Consider the following 13,174-nt stretch of genomic DNA (forward strand, 5'->3'; position numbering starts at 1 on the left):
CGCCTTAGATGCGATTCTCAAGATGGAATAATAATTCATTAATTATCAACTAGGGCCACTCACTGGCCCAGCTAATAAATTAATCTCCAAAATTATCTGAGCTATATATCAAGGTGTAATGGAGAAGTGTTCCTTGCGACCCAGAAATGGCATCCAAGAAACCATTCGTTATCGATCAGGGAGATGAAATCACTGAGAAAGCCGCATTCACATGGCGGACTAACATGAGTGTTCGATGTAGAAGTCAGACCGGAGAGGAGAGAAGTCGACTGATGGGCTTTGGTGGCGGTGATAGTCAAGCGAGTCTGGGTCCCACACCTCGCGATCGTTTTCCAGATGATGCTATGGCCTATTATGGGCTTCCCATCCTCCGTCCCATCCTGGCTCTTCTCCGGTCTCCTGCCTATCTTGGAGGTTGGGGCCAGAAACATCATAGAGTCAAAATTGGTTTCTTGCCCTCAATCCAACCTCCTGATGTAGCCTGGTACAATGAGGTTCGTGCCCGAGATTTGGCCCGCTGGCGCGCAGTAGGCATTGCGGATGCTATTGACTTGTGTCTTCAAATTCCCGGTGGCCTTAATCGCGCTCCTCTCGCCGCGACCTTTTGCTTCTGGAACACCACCAGCAACACTTTTGATTTCCGCTTTGGGCAGATGAGTATTACCTTATTGGATATTCTTGCTATCACTGGCCTACCTATCCACGCGGCACCGTATGTTCAAGGCCAATTTGATGACGAGAAATTCCCACTGCAGATGACTCAGACTGGTCGCAGCATTCATAGCAGATCTTACCCGTCTTGGCGAAATTACTACCGCGGACATCATGACGAAACCGTGGGAATTGCCTTCCTCGAGTGGTGGCTATGTAAGTTTATTTTCTGTACTTCTGCTGGTAAACCAACTGGCTCTTGGTCTTCTTTGGCCACTGCTCTTTATAATGGCACAGTCGTTGGCCTTGGTCAACCGGTTCTGGGTTCGCTTTATCGAGCCCTTTATCAAGTCGTTATGCATCCATTCGAAGTCCAATCCTCAGGCCCCTTCTGGATTCTAGATTTCTGGCTCCAGACTTATTTCCCCCATTTTTGCCGACCAGACGTGCCAGCAGTGCCTCCAAATGACGTTCTGTTGGGCCGGTGGCTCTGCCTCGAGGGAAGGTATGAATCTCCGGCATTTTCCGAGTGTTTCTCGTTTTTGTATCTTTTGGATGAGATGCTGGATGTGAAGTTGGTGGTAAATAGAAGATTCCCCGCGATATTGGCAAATGGGTTTCTTCCTCGCCTGGGTCATCGCGAAGAGGCTATGATGATGTTTCGCCGTACTATTTCTTGCTCCTACATTCAATTGGCCACGGATGAACTAAGTTACGAACTTTATGCACCCAATCACTTTGCTCGTCAATTTGGGTTGGCCCAGTTGGTACCCTGGCCTCTGGTTGATTCTGCCAAAAACTACACCTCTTGGCGGAGATTAGCTCCGCCTGGGTCTGCCCCCTTTCAGAGTCAGTTTACTTTGATAGTGATTCCCCCTTGGGTCAGAGCGCTATACCCCCTCAACGATGTCGATGATGACTATGCTGATTGGTGGAAAGAAGTGTCTGTCAACTGTTGGACCATGAATAACCGTGACCTTTTCGCCATCCTTTTCCGCGACTTGGAACATCCCTTTGCCGTGGACAGCGAAATCCTTGAACAATATTATGCTGGCGAGGCTCCGCCTCCTGTTCCTGCTCCTCCGCAACATCAACCTGTTCCGCCCTCGCAGCCGCAACCTGTTCTGCCCCCGCAGCCGCCTAGGCCCTCGCGGCAAGCACAACCGGGAATACAGATTCGTGAACATGGGGCATCAGTAAGTTTCCAACTTCCCTCACCATTTCTTTTCCTTGGCTTGAGTATCAATCCTTATTGCTAAGTGCATTTATTTTATTTTTAGCGTACCACCCGGAGTAGGGCAGCCTCTACTCAGGCTGGGAAACAGAAGGCAGTAGCCGATGAGCCTCTTGAGGGGGAGTCCTCTGATGATGACGATGTGAGCCTTGCTGAGGTAAACTGCCCCAGACTAATTCTGACTTTGCACATTTGGCTTTCCAGACCCCTTCTATTTTCTGAGTTGTGATTCCTCTTCTGTGCAGGTAATTGCTGCTCATACTCGCAAACGCGGTCGCGCCCAAATCGCTGAAGAGGACTTTGAGGATGACGAGCCTCTGTCAATGCGGCTGGTAAGCTCTAGCCCCGTCTTATCCTATTTAAATTTTAGAATCTGGGCAGGATCTTCACTATGTATCTTTTGACAGGTCCGTCAGAGGACCACTGATCCCTCTCGCCTGAGCGAGGCTGGATCCTCATCCGTTGCAGAAGAGCCAACTCTCTCACTAGTTCAAGCATTAACTAACCCCTTGGCGCCTCTTCCGTCTCCTACATCTACAGAGCATCTGCGAGGTCCTACCATTCTAATAACAATCTCTGATGACGACTCCTCGGAGGATGAAAGCGTGGAAAGCCACTCTGAGACTTCTGCCGCTTATGAGGAACTGATGACGACAGAGATTCTCACGGCACTAGAGGTTCAAGAGGTGAATGAGGCGGGCCTCTTCCTCTTGGTGACCACGTACCAGATATTGACCCGACAACTCGAGAGGTAAGCCACTGTTTGGCCAATACTTTCCATTTCCCTTTAGATCCAACCCCGCTCTCTGACATTTCTGAACCTGACCAGGATTCTGTTTGTACCGAGGAGGTGGCTGCAAACGCTGCTGGTCTTATCGGAGGGACAGTCACCCCAGAGATGGAAAATGATACTGACGGTAGTGGTGCCCCCCAAGTCTCGCGAACAAATGAGACAACCGTCGAAGCTGAGGGCTCTGTGCTTGAATCTGTTCCACTTGCCCATGGTGAGCCGCAAGTTGAGTTTCCAGATTCTCCCGCGTCTGAAGGGACAGACCAACCTATTGAAGATGAAGAAACTGAGGAAGCTGTCCACCCTTTTGCATTGGTGGTTCGTGATCTTGTGGTGCCTCCGCCGCCTCCTCCTCCTCCCACCAGATTCGAGAGACTGATGAGAGTGTTAGAGGTAACTCCTCCTTCTGCTGTGGATGAGGCTAAGATGGTGCTTCACGAACATCTGGGTCCTCAGGTATTGGCGACTGACATCCTCCCGCGAGTCTTGGAAGCCCTAAGGTATCTTTTCCAGGAGAAGGCATTGACCCTGCAACAATTTAGTGCCATTGATGATCTGCTTAATGAACTTGGTGGGGCCCGCCAAAGTCAACCGGCCGCGAACGCCCAGGCTCATGACACTCGAGAGGCTTTGAATAGCCTCTCTCGAGAAATGGACATCTCTCGCGGTATTTTAAATGTGCGAACCAACCGCCCTGCGGGAACTACAAATCCAAAGGTCCGACTTCAAACTTCGGATTGAGGACCTCCATACCGGTTTAGCCTTTGTTGAAAATGCGATTGCTACAGAAGACGTCCAACTCGATGAACCTCTGGCTGCTTATGAAGAAATGGGCCGCAACCTGGCCCGTCTCAGAGAACGGGCCACTCAGGCCGAAGCTAGTGCTATTGCGGCGAACCTCCGCGTGGAGGAACTTTGCTTGAAATTGAGCTTTGCGGGCCAATCTCTGTAGGCCCCCTCGAAAACCGTTCGGTCTCCTCACATGCTATTAATCCCTTATTTTCCGAGATTTAAGGCATTAATCACTCGTTGAAAAACAACGGTCGTGAAAAAAAATAATCTCGTGAATAGAACAGTTACCTACTTGAAAACCGTTCGGTCTCCTCACATGCTATTAATCTTCTAATAATAGCTAACTCCTCAAAAACCACTCCTCACATGCTGCTAGTCCCTTTTTTCCCGAGATTTGGAATCACTAATCTCAATTTACTGACATCGGTTTTGAAATTGAGCTTCATCCAAGGGTAGGGATTTGCCTGAAGTCCCTATAAATAGTTGTATTTCGGGAAGGGAATACTCACAACAACTTTTCTGAAATATTCAAGAAATGGCCTTTCAGTCCTTGCTTCTTTTTCTCCTTCTTCACAAATCTTCCCCTCATGAAATGACCTTTAGCCTCTAAATTTTAGGCTTTATGGCGTAATCTTAAGCCTGGGTTAGGCCTTATGGCGTAATCTTAGGCAACCCCTTGTTTCGTCCTTCTGGAATTCTGCAACAACAATGTCAGGCTTCAGATTGGTTTAGAAACTCGAGGGGGCTCCGAGTGTGGGATCCACGATCATGCGAGATCATCTTTGTTAGAATCCCACACGCGGAGCGAAACGGAGAAAGGGAGGACGGCCACTCTGAGGTTCGTCTTTCCTCCTCTGTTTCCTTCCTTCTGGACCCGGCCCATGTTGTGCCCTCCAGATGGAATGGGCTTTGGTTCTCACCTCCTTCTCCCCCTTTCTCTTCTTGATAGAATCTTGGAGGGATGAGAAGGGATGGACTCTTTGAAGGAATGGGTTCAAGCAACAGAATGACTGTTCCTGTACTTCACGTCCAACTAATGGTGGTTACCATGGCTAGAGGGGGTGCAGGGACTCAAGTTGATATTCGGTTCCTTCACTCTCTGCCCCTCCCGGAGATAATGGCGCGACTCAACCTGACGTTGGATTCCATAGCTGCTTCCAATTGAGGGGGCTTGGAGGCTCCATTTTCTTTCACTGGAGTCTCCCCTTCTCATGGATAATGGTGTTGGCCAAGCCTATGTTGTATTCCTCTGCCGCTTCCATGTAAAGGGGAGCGGGGGCTCCGTTACTCCTCGTTTTCCTTCCCTGAAGTCTGCCCCTCCTTGAGATAATGGTGCGGCTCAACCCGACGTTGGATTCCATAGCTGCTTCCACTTGAGAAAAGATTCAGAAGATATCTGAAGATTCCTGTTTTGTATTCTAGCCACTTTTGGCTTTGTAATGAATGTACTGCTTTTGGCCACAAAGCCACTTTATGAATATAATAATATTTTCTTATCCTGCTATCCAAATATCCGTGAGAAGCCAATAATTGTGTCTCGCAAGGCCCCAAATATAGGCCCCCATAGTTGTATATTGAAAATAATATGAACTTTTAAAATATGCTCCGCGTCAAAAAGAGCCTTGCGGCGAGGGTTTTGAGAAAATATGTATCTTTTGGATCCACTTGCTGGCTCCCAACTCAAAACTCTTAGCGCCAATAATTCCTTCTTTTCCAAGATTTAAGGCACTAATCACTCGTTGAAAAAACAACGGTCGTGAAAAATAATCTCGTGAATAGAACAGTTGCCTCCTCGAAAACCGTTTGATCTCCTCACATGCTGCTAGTCCTCTAATAATAGCTAACTCCTCAAAAACCGCTCCTCACATGCTGCTAGTCCCTTTTTTCCCGAGATTTGGAATCACTAATCACGATTTACTGACACTTAGTTTGACTCTTCTCTTTGACCGTCCATCCAAGGGTGGATATTTGCATGCCTATATCTTCCTCCACATTAGAAACCCAAATTTCCAATCCAAAAATCATTTCATCAACTCGAATATTTCTAACAGCAATCTTTCTTAATTACTCATCATCATCACTCTTCAATTCTCGCATTCCCTCAATCCATCACCAATGGAACCACAAAACCGGCATCCAACCGAGGATGGAGGAAGTAACAAAGCAGCCGGGAGTAGTGCTAACATGCTTCGCAGGAAGAGCAGTACTAGGTGGATTCCCACTACAGATCATATAAGAATTCTCAAGGAGCTTTTCTACAACAAGGGAGTTAGGTCCCCAACTATAGAGCAGATTCAGAGGATATGTCTCCAGCTAAAATGGTACGGCAAGATCGAGTTCAAGAACGTCTATTATTGGTTCGTGAACCAAAGGGCTCGGGAGAAGCAGAAGAAGAGGTCCACTTCGGATGTTCATGTGCCCATGCAAAGATCAGGGCTTGTTGGTGATGACAATGTTACCAATTGGAAACATGAGGATCAGTATATTAACTTTGGATCTTCTACACCTGCTTCTGCTTCTTCCGCTGGTGTGATGATTGCTTTTAACGGGCAGATGGGGAACTATGGCGGTTATGGATCCATGAACATGGAGAAGAGTGCTAGGGATTGTTCAATCTCAGCTGGAGGGGGAACTAGTTCTACTTTCTTTGACATGAATGTAGAACAAACTTTCATGGAACAAAGAGGAGAAGATCACCAGGAGATTGAAACCCTTTCACTGTTTCCCGTGCATGGTGAGGACATCTTTGGCAACATGAAGACTACTTCTGATGGAGGTGGCGGTCACGGTGGTGGCTCTCACACTTCCCTTGAGCTCAGCCTTTCCTGCGAGGGCAAAGCTGGAAAAAGTTTCCGGAGCCGCTGACTCGGCTTAGTAGCTTCGCGAGTGTAGGAACACTTAGAATTGCCCCCTAAGAGTTGTATTTATGACCTTTTTTTTTTTTTTAGGCTAAATGGGCTTAGTATTTTTTTTTTTTTTTTTAAAATAGCATGAATATTCATATACAAAGCTGTAAAAGTTTAGGGTTTAGGCTTAGTATTGTATAGTGTTGCCCCCTAGTGTTGCTAGGCATAGCGAAGAAATGATTATGGGCCTAAAAACAGGCCTTCATGAATGGGCTTTGCGAGTGTAGGAACACTAGAATTGTCCCCCATGTCTTATGCGAATAAACTGTCTACGACTCCTCCGAGTCCCAGACATTGGGAAAGTATTTCTTCAAGTATCTCCCATTGATAGGGTTATGATGGACATCTCCATCCAGGTCCTTGAGATGAAAAGCTCTTTTCTCTAAGATTTTATAGATGATGTACGGGACTTCCCATCTTGGAGTCCATTTGCCGCGACCATCTAATTTTTCGCCAAGCGGGAGAACTGCTTTCCAAACCAACTCTCCTTCGCTGTAACTCCTTCCTCGCGTCCGCTTGTCATAGGCGCGAGCGACTCGTTACTTTTCCATGACCAAATTATCTAAAGCCTCCAAGCGCTTTTCGCTAAGGTCTTCATGTTCCTGCCACATAGCCTGAACGTAGTCTTCTCTAATGAGATCTCTCCTTATATATCTTGGATCAGGAGGAGGTGGGTGAACCATTGTATCATCAACTGGCCAGATCAGCGGTGGTGCCTGTGAAGCCTGATTAACCAAAGATATGCCGCCTCCATGGGTCATTTTGTGTCAGGTTAACGTCTGCGACGTAAAACCCACTACTGGCTGACCCTTTGTGGTTGCGGTGACCTTCGCTGGACTTTCAACCCGGTCAGTACCATAATGGTTTGCTTGAGGTGGATCGTGGTGCACGTATTCAACTCCGTCGCTGTCATATTGGGGAAACAGGCCATGATCAACAAAGGCCCCTTCATTGATTTTCAAAGTCCTGGTCCCTTGCGTGACTGAGGACGCGGCGTTGTTCTTCCCACCCGTTGCCAGAGTAGTCTCTTTACCTCTGACTGATGCTGCAGTAGCGGATGTGGCTGTACTACCGCCGCTTGCTTTTTCTCGAGCATTTGGTGGTATGTACTTTCCAGATATGGGGGACTGACCTAGAGAGCCTAGAATGGTGCTAGGATCTCCCAGTGTTTTATGTAGAACCTCTTTGGCCTGATCGAGGTCAGCCTTCTGCATGGCCACCTGGGTCGCGACGTTGGATCCTTCTTTGCGAATCGTCGTGACTTCTGAAGCGATGTGTTTGCTTGCGACCAACAGCTCTTCGTGGTTCTTCTGCATTTTTTGGTTCATGCCATCCAATTGCCCTTGTGTTTGTTGTGCCCCTAGCTCAAGCCTCTTGACCGAGATCGTGAACTCATCAAGCCGTCGACGGTCCTCCGCAAGGGCTTTTTCCATCTTCTCATGGTATGCAGCAGAATTTTGTTGAAGGATATTAAGCCGCTCTTCTATGGTCGCATTTTCTGAAACGAGAATAGGCACAAAGTCAATAGTTGTAACTGCGCTCGCGGCTACCTGGGTGATGCTAGGCGTATCGCCAGCCTGATTAGGCTGGGCGGTGGGAACTTTCTCGCCTTCAGTAGTAGGATGTTGATTTCCTCCTCGTTCAGTTGACATCTCTGTCGATGGAGGGTGGGGAGAAAATCTTTGGATTACTTGTTCTTCGAAAAGACCACGACAGTCTGCACGCGAGTGCGGTCTGTAACTGGAGGTCTTATGTTTTGGGCAGTTAACGTAAACCTTTTGATAAGGGTTTGCGCTTGACTTCCCAATGGCTTCTGGAAGTCTGAATTGAAAGTAGCTGAATTCAATAAGACACTGTGAATCAATGTTTAGACGTGCGGCCCAAGTATAGTCACCTAGACACAAACTTTCTTTAAAATCCTTTGGGCAACCTTACTGAAATGGCCAGGTGGGGGAGGGCAAACAAAAGAGGCAGAATCCATTTTGGCATGAACTACTCCCACATAGTGGTTTAGGCCCATTTGTACGCACTTCTGGATTCAATAACCTGTTATGAACGTTGTCCCCTTTCTAGACACCATTTCACATAGGCTATACTTACTAAGATGAGAAAGATCATAAGTGTGAAGACAGTTCAACAAGTGTTAATAAAAACCGCCCTTAACCTTAAGGGACCTGAACTAGGCACCAATAAGGAGTTTAGGTCAATATTAACAAAAGAGACTTCACCTATTCCGTTATGATTCACAACCCCTTACTAACCTCAACTTCTTAATAGTGGTGTGATTTACAGCTCACAGTATGTCCCACCGGGTGTGCCAAAATGTTTGGCTCCAGTTTTCCTTGAGCTGGTCAACAGTCTCTTTTCTTGCGCGGGCGTGCCAGCACCGTTCGGGTGCGGTCGTCGAGGGTGTCCCTTGACTTGACTTCTTTCAAGCGATTATGGACGAGGAGAGCACCAACCTCGTCGTGGGATTCTTTGTGCCTCGTAGCGAGGACTTTTGCTGAGCTTCTTCAAAATCACAATCGATACTCGATGTTGTAGATCGAGCATAGCGAGAACTACTAGGAAGTGAGGAGAACTTGCTAAAGTGTGACTTTAGCTTGGCTGGAAGGTTTGGTGGCACTAACAGTCGGCTCTTGAGGAGACTAGGACTAGAGTGTGACTACCGGTAAGAGAAGGAGAGGGTTGCTCTAGAGAGGCTTGGATAATCTTAGAGATTGTTTTTGTGAATTGTGTGTTGAAGTGTTTCATTGTAACCTCTATTTATAGGCTACCATGCCAAAGTGTTTATTCTTAAACAAATGATAGTAGAGATAAGGAATGATGAGTTTTGGAGATAAGGAAGCATAATTGGAGATAAGGAATGATGAATTTCGGAGATAAGGAATGATGAATTTTGGAGATAAGGAAGCACTTTCGGCTCCTTTATTCCTTTAATTATATCTCCATCAAGAATTCATATTTTGACCGTGACTTCTTCATAACAAATGTTCCACTATGAGTGTAGATCATCCTGGTAAAATTTCAGAACTTTTGGTATGGTGGTTGGGCCGGAAACGCTGCTGGACCTCTTACAGGTCCAGTTTTCCAGTTTTGCTTCTGCAGAAAATTGGACTGATTGTTTGAAAGCCTTCCACTCAAAAATAGCTCTGGCACTCTTTATAAGAAATGATGCTTGGGCTTTCTAGATTTAATCTAGAAAGTTTTAGCTCATTTGGATTTCGTTTGGTTAGTCTGCCGCCCCTCCTTCCTTGTTTAGCTCGGTTTCTCTTAGCCGAAGTAGAAAAATGTGCTAAAGTTGACTTTTCATGCTTCCATGCTTCCATAGTAGGCTTTATTTAGCCTCTAAATATATATTTCGAACTTGTCGACAATATATAGCTTGAACCACTGAGATTGACTCAATTTCTCAAAGACGTGCCTTGTCAGGCCAAAATGCTCATTTTAGGTCCAAACAGACAGTACATTGTCGAAACCAAAAAAAGGTCTTTCGCTCGCTAAATTTTGAGATAACAAAGTGTAAATTTATTATCACAAAACAATTCATAAAAAATAAACATAAATAAAAACAAAAAAAACCCAAGCCCATTTCGAGTTCTACTGCAGGTCGTCGATCCGACCCGAGAGGACCTTGAACTCAGCACGAAATCGTTGTGCGTCCCCCAGATCCTGACGGTGCCGGAGACGTCGGCGGACGCGATCCACTGGCCGTTGGGGGAGAATCTGGCGACGGTGTCCGGGGAGGCGTGCTCGGCGTAGACGGCGACGTCGAGAGGGCTGTCGAGGTTCATGATGATCACGGATCTGCCATTGGTGTAGAGGAGCCTGTTGGATTTGGGGTCGCCGGAGATCAGGATCCCCAGGCAGCACAGCCACCTTCGCATGACCGCCGCCTTCATCCCACCGCCATTCCCATCGCGCCGTCGACGCTAACGGAGAGATACACGTTAGTCAGATTGGGTCAGGTCACCAGGTGCCGGTGAATAGCAGAAAAAAGTTAGACTTTGAATTTGACCAAAAACAAAACGTTAGACTTTGAACATTTTGCAGACTTTGAATTTGACCAAAAACAAAACGTCCAGAAGATCATCATCATTGTTTATAAACAACGGGAGAATTTAAGCATGTCCTTCATAATATTGAAAGACTTGAAATTCAAGCATGTCTTTCAAGTCTTCTTCCCACAATTATATAGAGCACCGGCATTATTATGTACTACTGTAGTGCCCAGAACAAATATACCATGGATCCAAGGCTCTACAAATCTGCAAAGTCTGGGGCTGTTTGCTTCCTCAGAAAACTTCTTAGTGATAATCCTAGCCTTCTATATAAACTTACACCTCGAGAAAACACAACCCTCCATATAGCTGCGCAATTCGGACACAAAAATATCGTGGCTGAGATTTATAGCAGATCCGGGTCACTTCTCATACAGCAAAACTTAGATGGAGATACACCCCTACATGTGGCTGCAAGGTTTGGTCACTTCTCTATTGTCAACTATCTGGTTAGAGATATAATTTCATCAGTGTCAGAGGTAGGCCTGGGGCTTGAGACTCTGAGAATTAGAAATAGGGGGAACAACACAGTATTACACGAAGCTTCAAGGAATGGTCACCATAAAGTGGTCGAGTTCTTAATCAAAGTTGATCCTAACTTGGCTTCTGTTGAAAATGATGAGGGTGAGTCTCCATTGTATCTGGCCGCAAGAGGGGGAATGTTAGAGATTGTGAATCAAATTATAAGGACAACTCCGTCATCAGCTTATGGTGGTTCAGATGGCCAAACAGCTTTGCATGCTGCTGTGGTTGAGAGGCATATTGGTATATCATCGATCCTTCAGTTGTTCTGATCTCTTTCAGTTATATATGTATTAGATGGTTTAGCTAGTAGTTATGCTGATACTCTACAACAACTATTATATCATTGTCTTTGAGATTTTATATCGATTTTTCCTGTACATAGACGCCTGTGGTATTGACTATTGAGTTTTAATAAATTAACATTAGTTACATTCACTTTTTTTTTCTTTTTTTTTTATCTGATTAGTTACATTCACTTAGCTAATAGCTATGCTCCTATTACTTCGGTTTGGCTCCTCTTGAAGAATTAGGCACATGTTGCACAGAAGAAGATTCTGGTCCCATATGTATTATTGTAATATGTTTACATATATATAGTCTCCCTAAACTCAAGATTTCGTGTGTGAACTCTATTACTGTAAGGTATCATGGAAGCTCTGCTAGCATTCAAGCAAGAACTAGTCAAAGAAGCTGATCGACAAGGCCGGACTCCTCTCTACTATGCAGCATCCCTAGGTGACCACAGAACAGTTCAGCGATTACTAGAACTTGATACTTCTACTGCATATGTCTTGGATAAAGATGGTCGTTCACCAATTCATGGTGCAGCTAGGAATGGTCATACTGGTGTGATTAGAGAGATTGTCCAACATTGCCCAGATTCGGGAGAACTTATTGACCCTTATGGACAGAATGCTCTTCATATTGCTATTTCCAGTGGACAAGCTAATGTGGTCACATATATATTAGAAACACCAGAACTAGAAGGGTTGATAAATCAGTCTGATATTGATGGAAACACGCCTTTGCATCTAGCAGCGATTGCAAGAAAAACTTGGATTCTTTGGTACTTGATGTGGGATGGAAGAGTAAATCAAAGATCCAAGAACAAATATGGCCAAACAGCATTTGACAATGATACGTCAATGAAGAAATCTAGTATTACATCTCCCATGGTGAGTACTTAATATATAACCTTCCTAGTATAGAATGTTTCTCGGTTTTATGTGTAATAAACTAGAACTGTTCATCATCTCCCTCTCTGATAGAGCTGTTAGTTTACTAGTGTTCCAAAACGCTTTTAAGATGCGGGCCAAAAATTGGTTTTATTCTAAACCACTTCCTTGCATGGACATCATTCTAACTATAAATAAATTATTGACAGCTTGTTAATTTCGTTTAATCGTTTTGCTTGCAGATTTTAGCAAGAGCGGACCACGAAGAAGCAATTTCAGCAATGCAAACTTACAAGAAAATGGGTCAGACCCTTTTAACGGTTACAACACTCATTACAACTGTAACATTTACAGCCGCATTCACAATGCCTGGAGGCTACAACAATGATGCAGGCTCATCAGATCGAGGGCTAGCTCTTCTACAGTCGAGCAAATGTCTAAAACATTTCATAATCTTCGACGCTGTTGCTATGACTTGCTCAATTAGTGCAGCTTGCCTCCTATTTTGGGGAGCTGTTAAAAGCAGGGGGTGCTATCTTTACTATTTCACAAGTGCCGCTGCTCTTACATATATTGCTCTACTATCGACGGCAGGAGCATTCACAACAGGAATTAAAGCTGTGCTGCCCCATCAGCAATACGTGGACATCATGATACTGGGAGTGGATGTTGCTTTTCACATCAGTACCTTCTTGTTTCTTTTTCATTTGGTTCAAATGTTTTCCATCCCTGAAGCCTGTAGACTCTTGTTTTCTCATCTCTGTATCAAGTCCAAAAGGGCTAAGATACAAAAATGGAGAAGAAGTACATATTTGAAGTTTTGGTTGGCCTCATGAAGGAAAGCACTTTGCTCGAAGAGCACTACTACTGAAGCCGCAAGTCATAATATAGTAAGTCTGTGTAAGATGTGGGTGATGATCACAATTAACAGATTTAGAGATGAAGATCGAGAGTTTGGGCATATTTGAACGTGACTGGAACAAATTATTGTAATCTTCATCAACATATTTTTTGCTTCTTGCTACTGTTCAAACAAATTT

The 13,174-nt window shown here is 45.2% G+C and overlaps 1 protein-coding gene across 1 annotated transcript; it reads left to right on the plus strand.

Moving 5' to 3' along the window:
• The first annotated feature begins 9,879 nt into the window (after positions 1-9,879).
• On the plus strand, positions 9,880-12,970 carry LOC133730857 (protein ACCELERATED CELL DEATH 6-like). The gene is made up of 3 exons (XM_062158369.1): positions 9,880-11,199; positions 11,602-12,134; positions 12,377-12,970. The coding sequence occupies exons 1-3, from the start codon at positions 10,587-10,589 to the stop codon at positions 12,968-12,970; spliced, it is 1,740 nt and encodes a 579-aa protein (XP_062014353.1). The 5' UTR covers positions 9,880-10,586.
• The last annotated feature ends 204 nt before the right edge of the window (positions 12,971-13,174 follow it).

The sequence above is a fragment of the Rosa rugosa genome, chromosome 2 (assembly GCF_958449725.1).
Source record: "Rosa rugosa chromosome 2, drRosRugo1.1, whole genome shotgun sequence".
Classification (NCBI taxonomy): domain Eukaryota; kingdom Viridiplantae; phylum Streptophyta; class Magnoliopsida; order Rosales; family Rosaceae; genus Rosa; species Rosa rugosa.

What these genes read in the sequence shown, in the direction of transcription:
- LOC133730857 (XM_062158369.1), top strand. Translation starts at nt 10,587, where the DNA reads ATGTACTACTGTAGTGCCCAGAACAAATATACCATGGATCCAAGGCTC. An exon ending in TGTGGTTGAGAGGCATATTG is followed by an intron (nt 11,200 to 11,601) that starts GTATATCATCGA and finishes TATTACTGTAAG; the next exon opens with GTATCATGGAAGCTCTGCTA. An exon ending in CTAGTATTACATCTCCCATG is followed by an intron (nt 12,135 to 12,376) that starts GTGAGTACTTAA and finishes TTTTGCTTGCAG; the next exon opens with ATTTTAGCAAGAGCGGACCA.